Consider the following 23198-nt stretch of genomic DNA (forward strand, 5'->3'; position numbering starts at 1 on the left):
GTTATACCTGATGTAAATGACCAGTTGATGGGTGCTGACGAGTTGATGGGTGCAGCACACCAACATGGCACAAGTATACATATGTAACAAACCTGCTCGTTATGCACATGTACCCTAGAACTTAAAGTATAAAAAATAAAAAAAAAAGATTATATAGTAATTTAAATAATGTATGCAACTAATAAAATAACCTTAAATATATATCAAAAATTGACAACATTGCATGGAAATTGGGAAATCCATTATAGTGGGAGATTGTAATGCACTTCTCTCAGTCACTGATATATGAAACAAAGAAAAAATATATGGATGATTTTAACAATACAACACGCTTATTCTAGTAGACACATACACAGTTCTGTAATTAGAGAATGTACATGTTCTCAAGCACATGTGGAATATTTACTAAAATTGATCTTGTCCCAGGCCATGAAGCAAGGAAGCCTTAATAAAGTTAACACAGATCATGTTCTCTAATAGTACACAGTTAAAAGTCAGCAAACAACAAGATTAAATATCTGCATATACCTGGAAAATAAATCACGTTGCTTCTGAACAACTCATAAGTCAGCGAATAAACCCTAATAAGAAAAAATTTAAATTCCTAGAACTGAATGATAATGAAAACACAACATACTACAGCTTGGAGGATACAGCAAACATGTACTTCAGTAGAAGTTTAATATTTTTATTAGAAAAAGAGAAATACAGAAAATTAATGATATCTAACTAAAAATTTTAGAATTTTAACAGAGTAAAACCAAATAAAGTAGTGGGAAAGATCAAACTAAGAGCGAAAATCAACTAAATAGAACACAAAGGTAGAATAGAAAAGATCAACAAAGTCAATATTTGGGTCTTTGAAAAAAAAAAACAAAATAAATAAATCTTTGGCGAAATTAAGAAAGAAATAGAGAAAACAGGCTGGGCATGGTGGCTCATGCCTATAATCCCAGCACTTTGGGAGGTCAAGGCAGGTAGATTGCTTGAGTCCAGGAGTTTAAGACAAGCCTATACAACATAGTGTGACCCCGTCCCTACAAAAAATTTTAAAAATCAGCCAGGCATGGTGGCCTGTGCCTGGCTGATTTTTAGTAGTGTTCCCAGCTATTTGAAAGGCTGAGGTGGGAGGATTACCTGAGTCTAGGAGAGTGGAGGCTGCAGTGACTCGTGATTGCATTACTGCACTCCAGCCTGGGTGAAAGTGTGAAACCCTGTCTCAAAAAAAAAAAAAAAAAAGAAAAGAAAAGAAAAAAGAAAAGAAAAGAGAGAAAAAATCTTACATATCGAAGAGGGACTATAGCCATAGATAAAGGAGAGATTAGAAAGATAAGAGAATCCTACTAGGTAATACTACTAGGTGTATGTGAATACTTCTGCAAACTCAGTCAAAATGAAAACAATTCTTTTCCTAGAAAAATATAGTTATACAAGACAGTCTTAATAGAAAACTTGAATTGTCGTAATTATTAAAGAAATTGAAGCAATAGTTCAAAGTCTTCTACAAGCAAAACACCAGGCCCAAATGACTTTAGAATTCTACCATACTTTCATCTTAAACTTATAACTCTTCTTCTACCCCTCAAAAGAGAAAAAATTTCCTAATTTATCCTAAGACTATACCTTCTAAACTGCAGGGTACAAAACTAGACCAAGACATTATGACAAAGGAAAACTATCCATTTCACTTACTAATATTGATATAAAACCTTAGACATACTATTAGCAAGTTGGATGCAGCTGTTTATATTAACAGATAATATATCTTGGCCAACTTGAGTATCCCCAACAATACAATGATGAATTAATTTCAGAATCTGTAAGTATAAATCCCCACATTAATATATTAAAGGAAAAAATCATATCGTGTCAGAGAAATCATTTGTAATAAGACTCAATATATATTCATAATTAAAAGGAAACTTCCTTAACCTGATCTACAGAAAATATCATTCTGAATAGGAAATGTGAGAAGAATTTCCTTTAAAATAGAGAATAGTCAAGAAAGTCAGCTTTTTTTTCCTCTAACATTGTTGATTTTAATCAACTTAAGACTAAGGTGAGACTTGAAAAGCAGAAATAAGATTTATTATTTATAGTAATCTACAAATAAGTTATTAGAAATAATAGGAGAGCTGAGCAAGGTAGCTGGATTTCAGATTAATATACAAAAGTCAAGTGCACTTCTATTCATTAGCAACTAAATAGAAAATGTAATAAAAATGAAGAAATCATGTAAAATAGTAGCAAAGAATATAAAATATCTAAGAATAAATATGACATAAGGAGGACATTTATAAGACCTCCTTGGGGAAAGTTATAACATTTTATTGAAAAACACTGAAGAATACATAAATATAAAGATACATCACAATCATGTGTCAAGAGACTTAATATCAAAAATTAATTTTTCCCATATTGATATACATATTCAGTGCAAATACAATAAAAATTTCACAAGCTTTCCTGGCTATAAAATGTATATGGAAGACTAAAGGATCAAAAATAGCCAAGAAATTTCAAATGTCTTGCTCTACCAGATATTAAGACTTATAGGGCTATGTTAATTAGGGCAGTATGATTATTGACAAACAGAATAAAACAGAATACAGAAACATATCCAGGTGTATCTGGAACAGTGGTTGTATGAAATATGAGAGGAGAGAAAGGAGGGACTATTCAGTAAATGGAGCTGGAATCAAGAGTTCTCCATATGGAAAAAGTAAAGTTGAATTTCTATTTCACACCACAGACAAAAATTAACTCCAAAGGAATCAGGGACTTCTAGTAAAAACCAAAATGTGGAAACTCTAAGCGGAAATACAGGTGAATATATTCTGCATCTTGGGGTGTGTAGGAAAGGATTTCATAAGCAACGTAACCAAAGGCACTAACATAAAAGAAATGATGGATTAGCTTCTCTATGTTAAGAACTCTTGTTCATAAAACAACACCAGAGGGAAAGTTGATAAGCTATAAACTGGGAAAAGGCTTTTGTACTGCAAATAAGCAAAAGAGGAATAATACGAAATTTGGATAACTCACAATCAATACAGAGGGGACAAACACAACCTAGTATAAAGTGGTCAAAGACCGAGCTAGATATTTCACAAAAGAGGACACATTTGGCTAATGAACATGTGATGAGATGTTCAATGTAATTAGAAATCAGGGAAATACAAATAAAGACTTCATTGAGAGAAACCAAAAAATAAGAAGTCTGATAATACCAGGTGTTGGAAAAGATGTGGATAAAGAGTGTCTCTTAATTATTGCTGGTGAGACTATTTGGCACAACTACTTTGGCAAAAAGGTCTGGCATTATATTTTAAAGTTAACCATTCCCATATCCTACAACCAAGGAATTTCACTTCTATACCCAAGAGTAAGTCTTGCTCATATATACCAGAGACAGACACAATAATATTTATAGGAATATATAATGGAACAAACCCCAAAATCAACCAAAAGGCCCTTTAATTCAAGAATGACTACATTGCAATATAATCCAACAACTATACAAAATATTGAGAGTAGTGAAAATGATTACGTATTTCTATGAAGCCATGAAATGTTATTTTTAATTCAATCATCATTTTATGAAGACATAATTTACTTACTGTAAAATACACAGATTTTAAAATTATAGCCTGGCGAATTTTTATACATGTATATATTTGCGTAACTACCACCTAGAACAATATACAGAACATTTCTGTCCCCCCAGAGAGTTTCCTTGTTCCCTTTTCTTGTCAGTAACTCTCCTTAACCTCCTGCCAGAAGTAACTACTATTCTGATTTCTTTCGCCATCAATCAGTTTTATCTTTTGATGAACTTTAAAGAAATGGCATTTATAATATATGCTGTTTTGTGACTTATTTCACTTAATTCATGTCTGTGAAATTTAGGTGGTTGTGTGAAGAGTGAGTTTTCAATGTTGTATTTCCTTGTATGAATAGAGCAGATTCATTTTTCAAATTTTCCTGTTAGACATTTGGGTGTTTCTGGTTTTTATCAGAATAAAGTTGTTATAAACATTCTCATACAGATCTCTTTGTGGACATGTGCACTCATTTCTGTTAAGAATAATATATCTAGGAGTGAAATGGCTGTGTGATACAGTAGACCTATATTTAACTTAATTAGAAATTGCCAAGTTTTCCAAAGTGATTGTACCTCTCATTAGCAATGTGTAAGAGTTCTAGTTTTGATCCCCATCCCCTCTAATGTTTGTTATTGGTACATTTTAAATTTAGATACTCTAGTAGACATGTGATAGTATCTTATTGTGGTTTTAATTTGCACTTCCTAAACAACAGATGAAGTTGGTCACCTTTATTTATACTTACTGACTTTTGGATTTCCTCTTTCGTGAAATGCCTGTTTCAAATCATTTCCCAACTTTTAAATTTGGTTTAATATATTTTTCTTATTGATTTGTAGAAATATTTTATATATTCTGGGTATGAGCCTTTTGTCATTTGTGTGTGTATATATATGTGTCATATTAATGTATAAATATGTCATTTATATATAAGTATATGATGTATAAATTTACACACAAATCCACACATGTACATATGTATGTGTATGTATATAATTTTTTCCAGTCTATTGCTTACCTTTTCAGTTTCTTAATGATGTCTTTTGATGAACAGTTTTTAACTTTGATGAAATTCAATTTATCATTTTTTCTTTTATGCTTAATATTTTTGTGTCCTGCCCAGTTATTATTTGCCTACCCCAAAGCTGCGAAGATCATCACCTATTTTTCCTGCATTAAGGTCTTTGTTAAATCATGAATTGATTTTTATGTATGGCATATGCAAATCAATAAATGTGATATATCACATAAACACAATTAAGAACAAAAAACATGATCATCTCAATAGACGCAGAAAAAGCATTTAATAAACTTCAGCATCCCTTCATAATAAAAATTCTGAACAAATTAGGCATAAAAGGAACATACCTCAAAATAATACAAGGAATATGTGACAAACCCACAGTCAACATCATATTGAATGAGGAGAAATTGAAAGCATTCCCTGTAAGAACTGGAACAAGGCAAGGTTGCCCACTTGCACCACTCCTGTTCAACATAGTACTCAAGCCGTAGCCAAAGCAATCAGGCAAAAGAAAGAAAGAAAAGGCATCCAATTTGGGAAAGAGAAAGTCAGATTATTTCTGTTACACTGATGATATGGTCTTGTATCTAGAAAAACCTCAAGACTCCACCAAAAAATCCTCTTAAATTTGATAAATGAGTTCAGTAAAGTTTAAGAATACAAAATAAATGTACAAAATTAGTAGCGTTTCTGTACATCAGTAACAGTCCAAACCAAATCAAGAAGGCAATACCATTTATAATAGCTACAAAAACATAAAACACCTAGGAATGAATTTAATCACAGAGGTGAAAGATCTCTAACAAGGAAAACTAGAAGACACTGAGGAAAGAAATTATAGATGACACAAATCAGTGGAAAAAATCCTGTGCTCATGGTTTTGAAGAATAATATTGTTAAAATGACTATACTGCCCAAAGAAATCTGCAGATTCAGTGCAATCCCTATCAAAGTACCACTGTCATTTTTCACAGAATTAAAATGCTCAACATCACTAATTATCAGAGAAATAGAAATTTAAACCACAATAAGACACTGTCTTACACCATTCAGAATGGGTATTATTAAAAAGACAAAAAATAAAAGATGTTGGTGAGGATATGGAGAAAAGGGAACTCATACACTGTTGGTGGGAAGAAAATTAGTACAACCTCTGTGGAAAAGAGTATGGATATTTCTCAAAGAACTAAAAATAGAACTAGCATTAAATCAAGCAGTCCCACCACTAAGTATCTACCCAAAGTAAAATAAGTCATTATATATTAATAAAAAGATACCTACACTCATATGTTCACCACGGCACTATTCACAGTAGCAGAGATATGGAATCAACCTAAGTGTTCATCAGTGGATGATTGGATAAAGAAAATGTGGCATATATACACAATGAAATACTAATCAGCCATAAAAAAGAATGAAACCATGTCTTTTGCAGCAATGTGGATGGAACTGGAGACCATTATCTTAGATGAAACAAGTTAGACACAAACAGATACTACATATTCTCACATATAAGTGGGAGCTAAATAATGTGTACACATAGACGTAGAGTGGAATGATAGACAATGGAGACTTGGAAGGGTGAGAGAGTAGAAGGGAATGGGTGATAAGAAATTATTTAATAGGGACAATGTACATTATTTAGGTGATGGTTACATTAAAAGACCTCACTTCACCACTATGCAATGTATGCATGTAACAAAATTACACTTGTACTCTATAAATGTAGATAAATTTTAAAAAGGGCAGCAGGGTGGCTCACACCTGTAATCCCAGCACTTTGGGAGGCCTAAGCAGGAGAGTCACTTAAGCCCCAAAGTTCAAGACCAGCCTGGACAACATAACAAGACCCCATCTCTATAGTTAGAAAAAAAAATAGCCAGGTGTGGTGGTGGTGCACATGTAAACTATAGTCTCAGCTATTTGTGAGACTGAGGTGGGAGGATCATTTTAGCCCAGGAGATCGAGGCCACAGTGAACCATGATTGTGCCACTGCACTCTAGCCTGGGCAACAGAGCAAGAACAATTTCAATTATATATATATATACACACTTGAAATATGTATATAAAATATATGTTTATACAATTAAAAAACATGTAAGCATGATTTCTTAAAATACTTTTAAAATATATGATGTAATATAGGAGTAAATATTCATTTGTTTCCCTGTCAACAATGTCCAAGTGGTCTCAGCAATGTGATTTTGAGTGGAAAAAAGTAAGTCCCAAGGAATGAAACCCTTTTTATCAAGTTAAAATAACTAAAACAAAAAATATTCCTCCCCACTTTTTTTTTTTTTCCAGACAGGGCCTTGCCCTGTTACCCAGGCTGGCATGCCCACTTCAGCCTCTAACTCCTGGGCTCAAGTGATCCTTCTGCCTTAGCCTCCTGAGTATTTGAGATTACAGGCATGCACCATCATGTCCAGCTAATTAAAAAAAATATTTTTGTAAAGCAGGGGTATCCCTATATTGCCCAGGCTGATCTCAAACTCCTGAGCTCAAGTGATCCTCTGGCCTCATCCTCCCAAAGTGCTAGGATTACAAGCTTGAACCACCTCACCTGGTCAATATTCCTTTTTGAATGCACATGGTTGTGATAAAATATATACATAAAACGAAAGCAAAAGAATGTTAATCACAAGATTTTGGATAGCAGTCACCTCAGGTGATAGGAGGCAGGAAGACAAGATGGAGGAAAACTAGGTGTATGGATGCAAGTTATTGTTTGTTTTCTAGTTTTCTTGTTTTGTAGTTGTGTGGTTTAGAATACACGAAGTGGAAGGCTCAGCTATACCTCTCACTAGAAATTCTTGGCAGGCAGTTGGAAATGCACTTCTGGAATAAGGGTAAATTCATTAATTTCTCAAACCATTTTCTCCTGAAGAATAGGAATATTAATACCAAAGCCTTATCTACCACATAGTTACTATACTTCTGGAAAAAAAAAATCACTGAGGTGATTTTGTTAGGAAAAACATGAAAGTGGTACACAGTTGACTGCTTTACGTATTATCGTGACATTCTGCTCCCTTGGACTCATTGAAACACTTCAGGACAGTTTGGTGATTTTATTGGGTGCTTTCAGTCCTCTTTGGGTATCTAAAACTTACATCATATCTTTTCTTGCTATAATTTACATTGATTATTAGTCATGTAAAGGTAAAAGGTAATATAGTCAAGGCTGGGCACAGTGGCTCACACCTGTAATCTCAGCACTTTGGGAGGCTGAGGCAGAGGGATCACTAGAATCCAGGAGTTCAACACCAGCTTGGGCAACATAGTGAGACTCTTCTACAACAACAAAAAATAATAATAAAATAAATTAAGGTAATAATTGAGATTATCCATGGTTAAGTGAGTAAACAAAATGGGAAAAATAACTTGCTTTCTCCTCCCATTCTCTCATTCCCTCTCACTAAAGATAACCATCATTAAGTCTTTTACGTATGCTTTAAAAAATATTCTGTATATTTTTATTAGATGCTTTACACAAATGGGTTCATATTATGCAACTATTTTCACTTAATATAGAGGGAAGATTTTCTTAAAAAAATAGAAAAACATTACATGCTCATGGATTGGAAGAAACAGTATCATTAAAATGACCATACTGCCCAAAACAATTTACAGATTCACACTATTCCTATCAAATTACCAATGAAATTCTTCGCAGAACTAGAAAAATCTATTTTAAAGTTCATATGGAACCAAAAGAGAGCCCAAATAGCCAAAGCAATCCGAAGCAAAAAGAACAAAGCTAGAAGCATCATGCTACCCAACTTCAAACTATACTACAGGGTTACAGTAACCAAAACAACATGGTATGGGTACAAGAACAGACACATAGACCAATGGAACAGAATAGAGAGCCCAGAAATAAGGCCTCACACCTGTGACCATCTGAACTTCAACAAAGCTGACAAAACCAAGCAATGGGGAAAGGACTTTCTATTCAATAAATGGTGCTGGGATAACTGGCTAGCCATATGCAGAAGGTTGAAACTGGATCCCTTTCTTACACCATGTACAAAAATGAGGTCAAGGTGGATTAAATACTTAAATGTAAAACCCAAAACTATAAAAACCCTGGAAGACAATCGAGGCAATACCATCCTGGACATAAGTACCAGCAAAGATTTCATGAGGAAGATGCCGAAAGCAATCACAACAAAAGCAAAAAAATGACGAGTGGGATTTAATTAAACTAAAGAGCTTCTGTATAGTACAAGAAACTATCAACAGAGGAAACAGCCTACAGAATGGGAGAAAATATTTGCAAACTATGCATCTGACAAAGGTCTAATATCCAGCGTCTAAAAGGAACTTAAATTCACAAGAAAAAAACAACCTCATTAAAAAGTGGGCAAAGGACATGAACAGACGCTTTTCAAGATTGGGCATATACGCAGTCAACAAGCATATGAAAAAAAGCTCAATATCACTGATCATTAGAGAAATTCAAATCAAGACCACAATGAGATACCAGCTCACACCAGTCAGAATGGCTATTACCAAAAAGTAAAAAAATAACAAATGCTGGTGAGGTTGTGGAGAAAAGGGAACACTTATACACTGTTGGTGGAGTGTAAATTATTAATAGTTCAACCATTGTGGGAAGCAGTGTGGCGATTCCTCAAAGAGCTAAAAACAGAACGACCATTTATCTCAGCAATCCCATTACTGGGTATATACCCAGAGGAATATAAATCAGTCTTCCATAAACACATATGCACATGAATGTTCATTGCAGTGCTATTCACAATATCATAGACATGGAATCAGTCTAAATGCCTATAAATGACAGATTGGATAAAGAAAATGTGGTACATATACACCATGGAATTCTATGCAGCCATAAAAAAGAATAAGATCATGTCTTTTATGGGAACATGGCTGGAACTAGAGGCTGTTATCTTCAACAAACTAATGTGGGAACAGAAAACCAAATAGCACATGTTCTCACTTACAAGTGGGAGCTAAATGATGAGAACTCATGGATACAAAGAGGGGAACAACAGACACTGGGACTACTTGAGGTTGGGAGGAGGGAGAGGACTGGAAAAAAATAACTATTGGATAGTAGGCTTAGTAACTAGGTGACAAAATAATCTGTGCAACAAACCCCAGTGACATGAGTTTACCTGTGTAAGAAACCTGCTCATGTACCCATGAACCTAAAAACAGTTAAAAATTAAAAAAAATTTAAAACCAACATTGTATTCCAAACTATAAATTATTTTGTAAATAGTCCCTGTGGATATTTAAATTGTTTCAGATCTTTTCTGTTACATCGTAGTACAACAGATGTTCTTGTAAATATGTGTTTGCATACTGTGCCAGTTTATATAAGATACATTTTTAACAGTGGAATTACTGGCCAGAGAGAATGTGCATTTTACATTTTGATCAATTATTGCTAATTTACCTTCTCATAAAAAGCAAGTAAGTGAGAGTGCTTGTTCCCCCACACCCTCACCCACACAGGGAATATCAAACTTAAATTTTTGTCTATCTATTAGGTGAAAATTGGCACCACATTGTTTTGACTTGGATTTTATTTTGTGAAGTTGGCCATTCTTTTATATGTTTTTAAATAAAGTGTTCCATTTTTCTATTGAAAAAATTTACTCCTAGGAACATTACAAAATAAACTATTCTAGCTCCTTGCAAAAACAGAGAATGGTGACTGCATGCTAAAGATCCAGAATGTTTCCTTTAGCTTTGCTGATTTGGGTTCATACCATCTCACCCCAGCTCATACATGTCATTCATTCATTTATTTTAAAGTGCTTATTAAGTATTTACTGTTTACAAAGCACTGATAGGCACTATCCCTTAAAAGGCAGCATTTTTTAGATGAGGAAATGTGACTGGGTCTCCATTATGGGCCTGTCTACTAAAGGATTAAATTCAAGTCTTAGTATTCAAGCAGTTCTTCTCTTGCCTGAGTTTCATTTTTCTAGTTGTTCAATACTAAGTGAATAGTCTCAACTATCTGTTGGTTAAGCAAGTGGAAATTTATCCAAAAGGCTGGGTCTCTACCTGTGATAGCTTCAGATGATCAAACTATTGCTACTGCTTTCTTGTCATTTGTTATTTTGTAATTGATGAGTTCAGTATTTGATCACCTAGATGCAGCCAGTAAAAGGAGTTCAGAGGTTAGTGTTCTGATGGTGAGGTGACATATACATCTACAGTGTCTTCCCTAACAGTTCTACTCCAGTTTTGTTTGGTTGCTTCATTTGTAATTTCTGTTGAACTAGAAGGCTCGTGATACATTGTTGTGGACCACTTATTATTGGTTAGTCCAAGTATGTGATACAATTTATCCTTCAACTGCTAGCAAGCAAGAAGTAGGTGGTATAGTAAGTTATCAGATGGACTCTAGACAACAGGGAAAGCCTGGACTCTATACCACCTAGTCCAGGCTTGGTATTGCAAGTGAGTATAGGAGGCAAAGAGCTAAAAATTTCCACATAGGAAATAGGATAACACTCTTATTCTAGATCCTTTGCTTTTCTCCACAGTCTCTATAGAATGAGAAATAGGGTCATTTATTTAAGTATGAAGACAGTCTCCTTTAGACATATAGAATATCAGCTACCAAGCTCTTGGGTGTATGTGTATGTGAACCAGGCATTTGAAAGATTGCTAGAGATGCAGATTCAAAATAATGTAGGCAATCCTTGCTTTGTACAGTAGTGTAGGACAGTAAAATGGCAGAACAGGTTGAAACTGAAAAAAAAAAAAGATCTCAATAATCAATGTGAAAAGTTATGATTGTTTCATGCCCTTTACATTTTTGTCAAAATATTAGTACCTCTCTGTTAGTTATAAATATATAGGGAAATGAGACAAAAGTAAAGCTGATGTTCATTTAGTACATTGTAATTTAGAATATTAGAAATATTGAGAATTAAAGTATCTTTTTAAATAAAATACTTAAGATTCATTTAAATAGTACTTACCTTCTTCTTACCACATAACTTATAAGACAGAGGGAGCATCTTTTTGTGCCTTGGCAAATACTCTGTTGAATGGTGGTAGTGTCAGCATTCCCAGTCAGCGATTTCTTCTATTACTCCATTCATATTTTATTTGGTTTTCACTTTCAGCATATCACTTTTATTTTCTTTGCTGCACTTTCATCTTTGTTGGCTAATTCCCTGGGAGAAAAGGAAGCAACACAACTACACACTTTGCTGTCTGTGTGTGGACTGAATAGCAGATGCCCAATGTCTGATCACCAATAGCCTTTGAGAGAAGTGACAAAATTGGTCACTGATCATGATATGCGTTTGTTTGCTTTGTGGACTGAAGAACTAGCAGTGCAGTTTGAACTTTATGGAGTTTTAGTTCATATACCATATTGACTGAAATTTAAACTCTGCTCTTGGAGGACTAACGCTGTTTAAGTAAATTATAACTGAAATTCAGGCATATCAGGACTGTGCAGAGCAAGAACTGACTAAATAAATGAGCGGTCACATCATATTGGTTGCATATGAGTTCTGTAGTAATTATAATTTTGTTGGACATGATGATTTTGCAATGAAGTCACTCTTTTTAAGGCTTCTTAGAGGTGATTTACAGAATGTAAATGTTTGCTTTGGTATCTACATCGAGGTAAGCTAGATTATGCTGTGATAACAAATGACATCCAAATCTCAGTGCTGTTAGTACCTTCCATGGCCAATTGACTCGGGGGAGAGGAGGAGGTTCTGTTTCACTTTGTCCTTACTCAGGAACCCAAGCTGAGGGAGACTCCATCTCTATGCTTCTGTAATTACCAGTTCAGGAATTGGAAACATGATTAATTGCATACTATCTCTTTAAGTTTTCACCCAGAAGTGATACATACAGTTTCCAATCATGAATCACTGGCCAAAGTAAGGCACATGGTCACATCCCAAAGAGGATAGAGAAGTGAAATTCTACCATGAGCCTAAAAGGAAGAAATGTTGGGCAAGTAGCCTTAATCACTACCACAGTTTCCAAAGACTTAACCTGGGGAGAGCTTTTCAGGGAGGAGCCACTGGGGACTGGGATTGCAGACTTAGATGTGTCAAATTGTCAGTTTCTGCTAGTGAAAGAATCAAGTTGAGGCAAAGTTGTATGTACTTGCATTCTAGGAGTCTGGTCACTGATTTTATGAAAATTAAGTTAGAGGTCAGAATGAGGCCAAGAAGTTGTAAGAGAGGAGAGATGGATCATAGGGAGCAAGCGGAGCCCTGGAGAGCAGAACCCCTTCAAATGAGTGCTCTGAGACAATCCACCATTCTACATGATTTCAGCTCTTTAATGGTTACTGTCGCTGAGCCACTGTCTGTTTTCACTTGAGTTGACTACATAATTGGGAGTTCTGGGATACCTGACAGAAATGAATCTTAAATTGAACCTTCAAGGAAATGTAGGCTCTTGCTATGGACTGGCAGGAAGAAATGGCAAGGGCATTCTAGGAGTAAGTAGGTAAGGGAGGAACAAGTGCAAAACCAGCGTGAGATGTAATGGGATGCTATGAACATGGTAGGAGTACTGAGCTTCTTAAAACAAGGGAACAGAGAAGAACCACAGGGAATTAATTGCATAGTGATCCTCATTTAGTTATTAGCATTCCACATTTAGTGTTTGTCTATGTCTTTAGCCACAAATACATTAAACTCAACAAGTCCTCAACAGTGTATTCAGATAGGTACCCTTAAAATACCCTGTCTCATGGTTTTCTATGTCACTGATGCTAAACATTTCAATACATCCATATACCAGAGTAATTTAGAATCACTTCATAGCTGTGCCCACACCTGAACTTCTCATTTTAATCTAAATGTGATCCATTTCTTTGGTCTAAATTTTTTCTAACAGTATGAGGTAAGAACAAAAATATTTAAGACACACCTAATCAAGCAGGAGCTATTTGAGCTTGCATTCATGTATTTCTCGGCACATTACATAGGGTATTCTATTTGGGAAAATACGGTTAATATAAAATGGTCAATTTTGGTATGTATCATCATATGCTGGGATAAGAACACTGTGCCAAGTCAGTTATAATCAAAGGACCACATTATATTTAAATCTTCCAGACAGGTAAGGGATTTCAAATTAAGTACCTATATTCTTAGACATAGTGCTTGACTAGTTGACTGAATTTAGATTTTTTTTTTTTTTCCTAGATATTTGGATGTTGTATAGACCTCTCCTTAGCACTGGACCCACTGGCCTTTGGCCAACTTCTTTAGTTCTTTCAACCTCCCTCTCAATTTTCTAAGAACAGCACTATAGGGGGTATTTGGGTTCCAGGAAATTGCCCTGTGTAGTGTTCTTTGCACAAGCATGCTGCATTGTTCTTTCAAGCCTGAATATTTCCCCTCTTAACTTGGACCTATTACAAGTGATATCATGCAACGGGTGTGAGCCATGTCAGTACAGGGAGTGTACTCCAGTGGTCATCAGAAGTTTTCATATTTATTCAGCATTATAATCTTTTCCATGTGACTGTTACTGAATTTGGGAGACTATCTCGCTAAATGATGTAGGTATCGTCTCAATTATCTAAGCTGTTTATAACACCAAAAATTGATTGTCAATATTAGGGCAATAAACTTTCTTCCGTGAGACCAACCAATGTATTAGAGATGATGAAAGAATGGAAAAATAACCCAGAAAGTGATGAGGAAAACACAACAGAAGAGAAGAGTAATCCGTCCACTGAAGAAAAGTTGAAAAGTTACCAACTCTGGGGAAATGTCCGTGATGCCAATTACACTACAGATGACGAGGAGGAAAAACAGGTAGGAAGAATCATTGCTGCATTTCTCCAAAGTGTAAGCCCTCACTACACCTGAAACATTTTTTTGCAAATCTGTCTTTTTGTTGTTAGTTTGTAACAAAGGTCGAGCATTATATAGCAAGTAAAGTTCTTTCTGCTTTATAAGGCTAGCACGATTTAGTGGTGTGGCCTACATGTTTATTTTAAGGTTAATGATTATGTAGGGCAGGTGTCTGCAAACTTTTTCTATAAGGGAAGAAACAGTAAGTATTTTAGGCTTTGTGAGCCATAGTAGTCTCTGTCACAACTACTCATCTCTGACATTGTAGTGTGAAAACAGCCATAGACCACAAATGAATGAGTGTGGCCATGTTCCAACTCAACTATTTTTTTCCCCCAAAACAGATGGCATGCCAAATTTGGCCCAAGGATCAAAATTAATAATTTTTGTACTCTACCAGACTATAGAATTTGGAATGGGTCTATGTATTACATAGAAAATGATCATTATTACATTATTTAGTTATTTTTGTCTGAATTTATGGTAACAAAAACTTTTTATATAGGTTTATTATTTTACCTTATTAGTTCTGAATACAGTTTTATTCTTTTTCATGAATAGAATTGAATAACATTTTGATTGGTTCTAGATTGTGGTCTGTTAGCTGGATATCCTGACAAAGTTTACCCAAAGCTCCCCTTCCCTGCTTTCTTATTTGTTTCTGCATTTGCAGAAAATTTCTCTGTATGTGTTTGTTCTCCTTCCTGTCTTGAAATCTAATTAACATATCTTAACTATTATTTAATAATTGAGCATCCTGCCAGCAGGGGCTGTGTTCACCTCAGGGTAGCCAGACTTCTCGTGAGGAGTCGCTGGTTTCTGATTCTGTGATGCCTAGAATTAGGCAGAGTGCAGAGAGGGACTGCCAGGGTAAATCCTGGACCAGACTCAGGGAGCTGCAGCATCGCTGGCCTACCCCTCCCTACCAAGAATCCTCTCAGTAACTTACAGAAAGGGACATGGTAGCATGATCTATTCATTAATTTTTATTTAGTGGTTGAGAACTTCATTACTTTATAGCAAATGTTTAGATAATAAGCATAGCATAATGATTTAGGTATTTTGAGATGATAATATTTTTACCATAATGTAGACATAAGCTGATTGAATTCTTTTTCCTCTCTAGTGTGTTAACAACTCCTGCGATGCTTAGCTCTTGTGTGTGTTTTATATTCTCCTTAAAAATAATATCATAAAATTCCATGTTTGCATTTCTTATTGAACATAGTTTGAAGATTTTTGTTGACTGACTTGGCATTTTATACACATATTCATACATATGCACACATCTACTTACACATATACATGTATACACGTATACTCACATATTCTTACACATACATATGTACATCTACATATACTCACATATGTATGATTGTACACACGTTTTGTGGCCTTGAGTTGTATTTATCACTGCATCTAACATAAAATATGCTTGTGAACCAAATGTCTTCCATTCCCTTTTCCATTGCCGTGTCACACTTTTCCCCTCCCACTCTTCCAGCCGCCCCTGCAAGTCACAAATTAATGAAACTTACTATGTGAATCAACTAGGGAACAGAAGAGTTGGAATTTGAATTGTTTGTGGATGCTAGAACTATACCAGTGGGTTGAAATTTCAAGAATACAGAGATGGTGAGAATATTGGTTGATATTTTAGGAATGTAGGTTTCATCAACAGGAAAAATTTTTCCATAGTCAGAATTCACCAGCAATGGAAAAAGGCTGGGCCATGGATAACAAACCTTCCACCTCCCCATCATTGGAAGTATTCAAGCAGACTCTGGAAGGCTACTTGTTATAAATGCCATAAAAGGAATTCTTGCAAGGTGGGTAGAGCTTGTCCTCCCTTGATGTCCTGTAAGGAACTTTCCCATGCTTAGATCTGGGAATTTCTCAAAAGCCAGGGTAATCACACCTTTCGAAAAAATGGCAGAGCTCTTGGAAAACTAGCAGAGAGAATAAGTGAGGATGTGTTAAAAACAAAAACAAAAGCAAAAGCACTTGAACTCAGCACCTTCCTCCTTCCCTAAATAATGGTCCCTTGGTTCCAAATGCCTTGGACATTATGGGAAAATGCAGTCTGCATCTCCTCTTTGTTAATATTTGGATTAAGATATCACACTACACTTGTTTCAGATTTGTTTTCAGATAGTTGGCACTTGGCAATGTCCTTTTGTTCATTTCCACCTTTGTTTGGTTATGGTATTCTGAGGACAGTAATGTTCTCTTATGTATATCTTGTTTCTCACATGCTGAGGACATCTAGATAATGTTTTGTGCTGTCGGTAATCCTCTGAATTCCCTAAGACAAAGCCTTTATCAGCTTTACTGGATAGACTCGACTTTCACTCTGCAATAGCATTTGCTCATCTTCTGATGAGACACTTGGCAGACCACTGCTTATTGCAGTAGTGTGCCTTTTAACATTAGGTCCTTAACGATTCCTGATAAATGCTATCATGCTTTCATTATTCATAAGCTCAGAAAACAACTGGAGAGAAATGAATGTCCATAATTAAAGTGTACCTTCCCATAACCATGGAGGAAGGGACTGGAATCTCTAGATGCAATACAAGTATATTTGCATTATGGAATTCTTGCTTTGTAATGGAGAAACCTCCTAATTGTAAAATTGTTTAACACAGTCTTGAATGAATTTGTTTAATGAAAATAGAAGATTTTCAGGCCAGGCGCGGTGGCTCACACCTGTAATCCCAGCACTTTGGGAGGCCCAGATGGGTGGATCACCTGAAGTCAGTAGTTTGAGACCAGCCTGAACAACATGGCAAAACCCTGTCTCTACTAAAAATACAAAAATTAGCTGGGCATGGTGGCACTCGCTTATAGTCCCAACTACTCAGGAGGCTGAGGCAGGAGAATCGCTTGAACCCAGGAGGCGGAGGTTGCAGTGAGCCGAGATCATGCCGCTACACTCCAGCCTGGGTGAGGAATGAGACTCCGTCTCAAAAAAAAAAAAAAAAAAAAAGAAAGAAAAAAGGAAAGAAAAGAAAATAGATTTTTGTCATTATTTTCTTTTGTGATAATTTTTCCTTGACTGAAAACCTAGTTGTTACAGTATTGTAGGAGATAGTACATGTAGCAGTTGCTTTATCTAGGCTAGAAAGTAGAAAGGTATGGTGGTTTAGAAACGTTGAAAAATTATTTTGAAAAATGATATGTGTTCATAAAACATTTTTTCAAAGACAAGAAATATTGACATTTAAATAACATTGAAATTTAATACTTTGGTATGTTGATAATGTTTCTGTAAGGAAAAACTTAAGTTTTCATGATATTTTAGTGAGTAGGATAAAAATTTTCTTTTCCTGAAAATTACATTTTAGCTTTCTGAGTCCATGAGAACTGACTGTCATATGAAAATGTGACGGTACTTGCACAATTGTGGCATACTTCCATATCCCAGTATTGAAGCGTTGCAGTGTGGCATATGTGCCCAAGCACAGCCCTTAAAATATTGTAATAGTTAAAAGTACAACTTCGGATCTAGGCTGCCTGGATTCAGATTCTGGCTTCACCACTTACAAGCTTTATGGTGTTCAGCAAGTCTCTAGGCCTCCATTTTCTCATCTATAAAATAGGGATAATAATCTCACCAACTAAGGGCTAGGTGAAATCATGCATGTAACACTCTTGGCACATGGTAAGTACTTATTAATGTTAGCCATTAATACTTTCATTATTACTGAAAATGTATATAGAATATTACTAAAATTGCATATGTTTTCCTGGTTGTATCAAGGCTCCTTTGGGTATAAGTGTGGGAATAAACTAGTAAACAAACCAAGACATTTCGTTTTCAAAAGTGATAATGTGCTGCTTTTAACCTCAATTCGCTCTCTGAGTTTGGTGAGTTTCCTAGGGTACTGTGGTAGATTGGATTCTTGTTTCCAATTAATTATTCCTTTCCTATAAATAATTTGTACGTGCATATTCTTTGCCATGTGACTTTGCAGTTCTCTCTACTAGAACTGTTGAAGGCTATTTTCTCACCCTACTAATGTTGGTTTTGGCTGTTATTCTGGCTGATGGAATGTTAAAAGGGTGTAATGTAAGCAGAACCTTAGAGGTGTTTGCATGATTTAGCTTGCTCTCTTCTATTTCTGTCACCTGCCATGAGAAGAGCATGCCTGCAGAAAGCCACAGGTTCTGGAATTGTGGAGATTTGTGGAACAGATCTGAATTCAGTCTAATACCTGAAGTTTAGCCTACCACAACCAAACTCTGCAATTAATTGAGAAAAATAAATACTTGCTGTTACAAGATACTGAGATTTTTGCAGTTGTTTGTTGTGTGGTTGTGCAGAAAAGAGTTAACATAGGTGGCCTAAACTGCTATCCTTCAAAAGACCTATTTATTTGCAAGGTTGACCCTTGGCTCATTTCTGGGAACTTAGCTAATTTTGTCTAAACTATTTGTGCAAACAATATGGTTTATGCTGAATACCTACTTTCCTTCTGGGAATCTGGGATTTGGGTAGGTGCTAGGCAGAGGCTGCCTGTGTGACCATGGGTGCTGAGTCTCCAATGGGCTTCCATAGTTGGCAACATTTCACACATGCTGTCACAACTAATTGCAGGCAGAATTAAGCACATCCTCTGCAACTGCCCTGGGAGAAGACACTTGGAAGCTTGCTCATGGTTTCTCTTGGATTTAGCCTGAAGTGCCTTTTCCTTTTGCTGGTTGGGTTTTGCATCCTTGCACTGTAATAAGTCATAGCCATGAGTACAAATATAAGTGTTAAGTCCTGTGAATCCTCCCAGTGACTTGTCGAACCTGGGGGTGATTGTGGGGACCTCTTAAACATAGTTGAATAACTACTGCAATAGTAGACTAATACAGGTACAAATAACTAATTGTGCTAACATTAATCTTGACCTGTTATTTGATCTAATGCTGCTTGCAATGTGAGTTGCTGGCCTGGATTCATAGGCTCCCATAAACAATGCTTTTGTTCTAAAGGAATATTTTGTCCCTACTTCTACTCCCACACAAGAGCTTTTTGTATAAGGCTTAGGTTTTACCACAGGCTTAACCAGATTCCCATTGTTGCAAAGATGTATTAGTGAATCCTTTAAATCACTTCCCTTTCTTCCCAAGCCTGACTTTTGCTTAGCTCCCCTTAGGGCCTATAGCTGTTTGGCTATGCTATGCATATCCTTTCTCTATGGAGAACCAACCCATTGTGTTGGGTTATAACAAGTATTGCTTCAATTCCAAATGTATTAATTTGGGCCCATTTATCTCTTACCCTACCTTTATGCTATAAGTGTTACATGTATTACACCTACATAATTATAAACCCCACAAAATAGTGATATAATTTTTGCTTTAAATTGTCACGTATGTTTTCAAGAAATTAAGAGAAAAAATTTCTTGTATTTATCCAGATAGTTATCATTTCTGATACTCTCCTTTTTTCTTAACTTTTGATCATTTTTTTGATGAAGTATCTGTGGAAGTTTAAAATGTTCTTTGCTTATATGTATTGTGTCACTTTTCTCTGGATGCTTTCAAGGTCATCTCTTTATCTTTGATTTTCAGCAGTTTAACAATGCTATTGCTAAGCATGTTCTTCTTCACATTTATCCTGCTTGGGGTTTGCTGAGCTCCATGAATCTGTAAATTTGTACCTTTAGCCACATTTTGGAAGTTTTGTCATTATCTTTTCCTTTATTTTCTGAGACTCCAATTACTCATATATTAGACAGTTTGATATCATTCTATAGATTCCTGAGACACTATCCATTTTTTAATCTTTTTTTCTATTATTTACATTGGATGCTTTCTGTTGATCTATCTTCAGGCTTACTGGCTCTTAATGACTTAATGCCAATACATTGAGAAGTTTATATGAAATGGTCAAATTTCTTTTAAAAGTACAAAAACAGTTACACAAAAATAGAAAATCTGTATCATTCTGTATTTATTTTTAAAATCATACTGTGATAAGGAACTTTCCTAAAAAGAAAACTTTATTCCCAAATGATTTCACTGTCTAATTCTTCTAAATATTTAAAGAAGAAATAAGAGAAAACTTACACATAAACTCTTGAGAATATTTCTCAACTCATTTATAAGGCATGTTTGCCTTACAAATAACGATACTTAAAAATGACAAGGATGTTACAAGAAAATTGTTAGCCAATATCTCTCATAAATTATAGTCATAAAAATTTCAAGCGATATTAGCAAACTGAATCTAGAAATATATAAAAGAATAGCATATCATAATTAAGTGTTTGCAGTATATTCCAGGAGTGCAGGTTTGGATTAACATCCAAAAATCAACCAACATAATTCACTATATATAGATAAAGGAGAAAGCTATATAATCATCTCTATGATTTTGGGAAAAGCATTTGATAAAATTCAACACTAAAACATGAGAAAATCCTCAGCAGACTAGGAATAAAAGGGAACTTCTTTTACATAATAAGAGATTTTACAAAAAAATCCAAGCAATTAGTATCATTCTTAATGGCAAAATATTGAGTGTTTTCATGCTAAAGTTAGGGGAAAGGCAAGGATGTTCTCTCTCACTAGTTTTCTTTAATATTGTACAAAAGGTTCTAGCTGATACAGCAAGGCAATTAAAAGAAATAAAATTATATATATTGTAAAGGAGAATAAAACTGTCTGTACTTGCAGATGACATGTTTATATATATAGAAAATCCCAAGGAATCTACAAAAAGTGAATTAAAGAGGTTGCTGGATGCAAAATCTGTATATAAAAATTGTATTGTTATATATTAGCAATGAACAATTGGGAAATAAAATTTTAAAATACTAATTGCCACAACACATAAAACACTCAGTGAAAAAACTAACAAAATATATGCAAAATATTTATACCAAAACCATGAAATGTTGTTGAGCAAAACTGAAAAAGACTGAAATAGATGGAGAGATATACCATGTTTATGGTTTAGAATATTTGGTACTATTAAGATGTCAGTTCTCCCCAAATTAACTTACACGTTTAAACCAATCCCAGTTGAAATCTAGAACACTTGCTTTTTTGTTATAAATTGACGAGATGATTCTAAAATTTATTTGGAGATACATAAAACCTGAAACAGACAAAATAACCTAAAAAGAACAAAGTTGCAAGACTTACATGACTTGATTTCAACATTTACTACATAGATACAGTAATTAATGCAATGTGGTGTTGATGTAAGGATAAACAAATAGATGAGTAGAACAAGATTGGGAGTCTAGAAATAGACCCATGTTTATACAGTCAGTTGATTTTTGACAGAGATTTCAAAGCAATTCGAAGGGGTAAATGACAGTCTTTTTAATAAATAATGCTAGAACAATAGTAGATATATGTGAGGGAAAATGAAATTTGACCCCCTAGCTAAAACTGTACACAAAAATTAGTTTGAGAAGGGTAGAACTAAAACTAAAAGCAAAACTATAAAGCTTCTAGGATAAAACATAAGGCACTATCTTCCATCCAGCAGATAGTCAAAGATTCTTAGAACACAGACACAGAAAGCACTTTTAAAAACTGGTAAAATGGTTCCTAAAAATAAAACACATTTGCTCATCAAAAGCGTGTTAAAAAATAAGCAAGCCACAGACAGGGAGAAAATGTTTGCAATAAATATATGTGACAGAGGACTTGTATGCAGAATATATAAACAACTTCTATAGCGCAATAAGGCAATTCATGTTTTAAAATAATCAGTAGACTTGAACAGACACTTCACATAGGAAGATAAAGTAGTCAATAAGCATATGAAAAGATGCTAAACATCATTAGTCATCAGGAAAATGGAAATTAAGGCCACCGCAGGCTATCACTACATACTTTCTAGAATGGCCAACATTTAAAACTAACAAGTCCAGATATTGGCAAGGATATGGAACAACTAGAATTTCCCCACCTTGCTGGTGGGAATGCAGAATGGTACTATTCTTTCAGAATATAGTTTGGCATTTACTTTTTGTGTGTGTGTGTGTGATGGAGTCTTGCTCTGTCACCCAGGCTGGAGTGCAGTGGCACAATCTCGGCTCACTGCAACCTCTGCCTCCTGGGTTCAAGCAGTTCTCCTGCCTCAACCTCCTGAGTAGCTGGGACTATAGGCGTGCCACCACACCCAGCTAATTTTTTGTATTTTTAGTAAAGATGGAGTTTCACCTTGTTAGTCAGGATGGTCTTGATCTCCTGACCTCGTGACCTGCCCACCTTGGCCTCCCGAAGTGCTGGGATTATAGGCGTGAGCCACTGTGCCTGGCTGGCATTTACTTTTAAGGTTAAGCATTCACTTACCATTTATCCAGCAATCCCAAGTTCACAAAAAGATTTGTAGTGTATGTTTGTAGCAGCTCTGTATATAAGCTGCCCCAAACTGGAAACAACCGAAATATCCATTAACAAAAGAATGAGTAAACAAATTGTGGTATATCCATACAATGGAGTACTACTTGGCAAGAAAAAAGAAATGAGTTACTATTACATGGATGAATCTCAAAAACCGACGTTTCAATGGCATGAGAATATACAAATATCTGAATAAAAATTCAATTAAAACTGTTAAGCAGAAGAACTCAGATACAAGAGTACATACTGCATTCTTTTTCATGTATATGAAGTTTAGAAAAGGCAAAACTAATTTATGTTGAAAAAAGCAGAATAGTTGTGGCCCCCAGCAGAAGGTTGACTGGGTTGTGGCAAGAGAGAACTTTCTTGGTAATTGT

At 35.2% G+C, this 23198-nt stretch overlaps 1 protein-coding gene across 4 annotated transcripts in view; it reads left to right on the top strand.

Annotated features, from left to right (window-relative positions):
• Nucleotides 1-23198, top strand: part of STK33 (serine/threonine kinase 33) — a 216821-nt gene that overhangs the window by 187233 nt on the left and 6390 nt on the right. For all 4 annotated transcript variants that reach the window (XM_012000249.1, XM_012000250.1, XM_012000247.1 and 1 more), the window contains one exon: nucleotides 14227-14424. In XM_012000249.1, coding sequence (XP_011855639.1) covers nucleotides 14227-14424 — 198 coding nt within the window. The remainder of the gene's footprint in view (nucleotides 1-14226; nucleotides 14425-23198) is intronic.

The sequence above is a fragment of the Mandrillus leucophaeus genome, unplaced genomic scaffold (genome assembly GCF_000951045.1).
Source record: "Mandrillus leucophaeus isolate KB7577 unplaced genomic scaffold, Mleu.le_1.0 Scaffold622, whole genome shotgun sequence".
NCBI lineage: Eukaryota > Metazoa > Chordata > Mammalia > Primates > Cercopithecidae > Mandrillus > Mandrillus leucophaeus.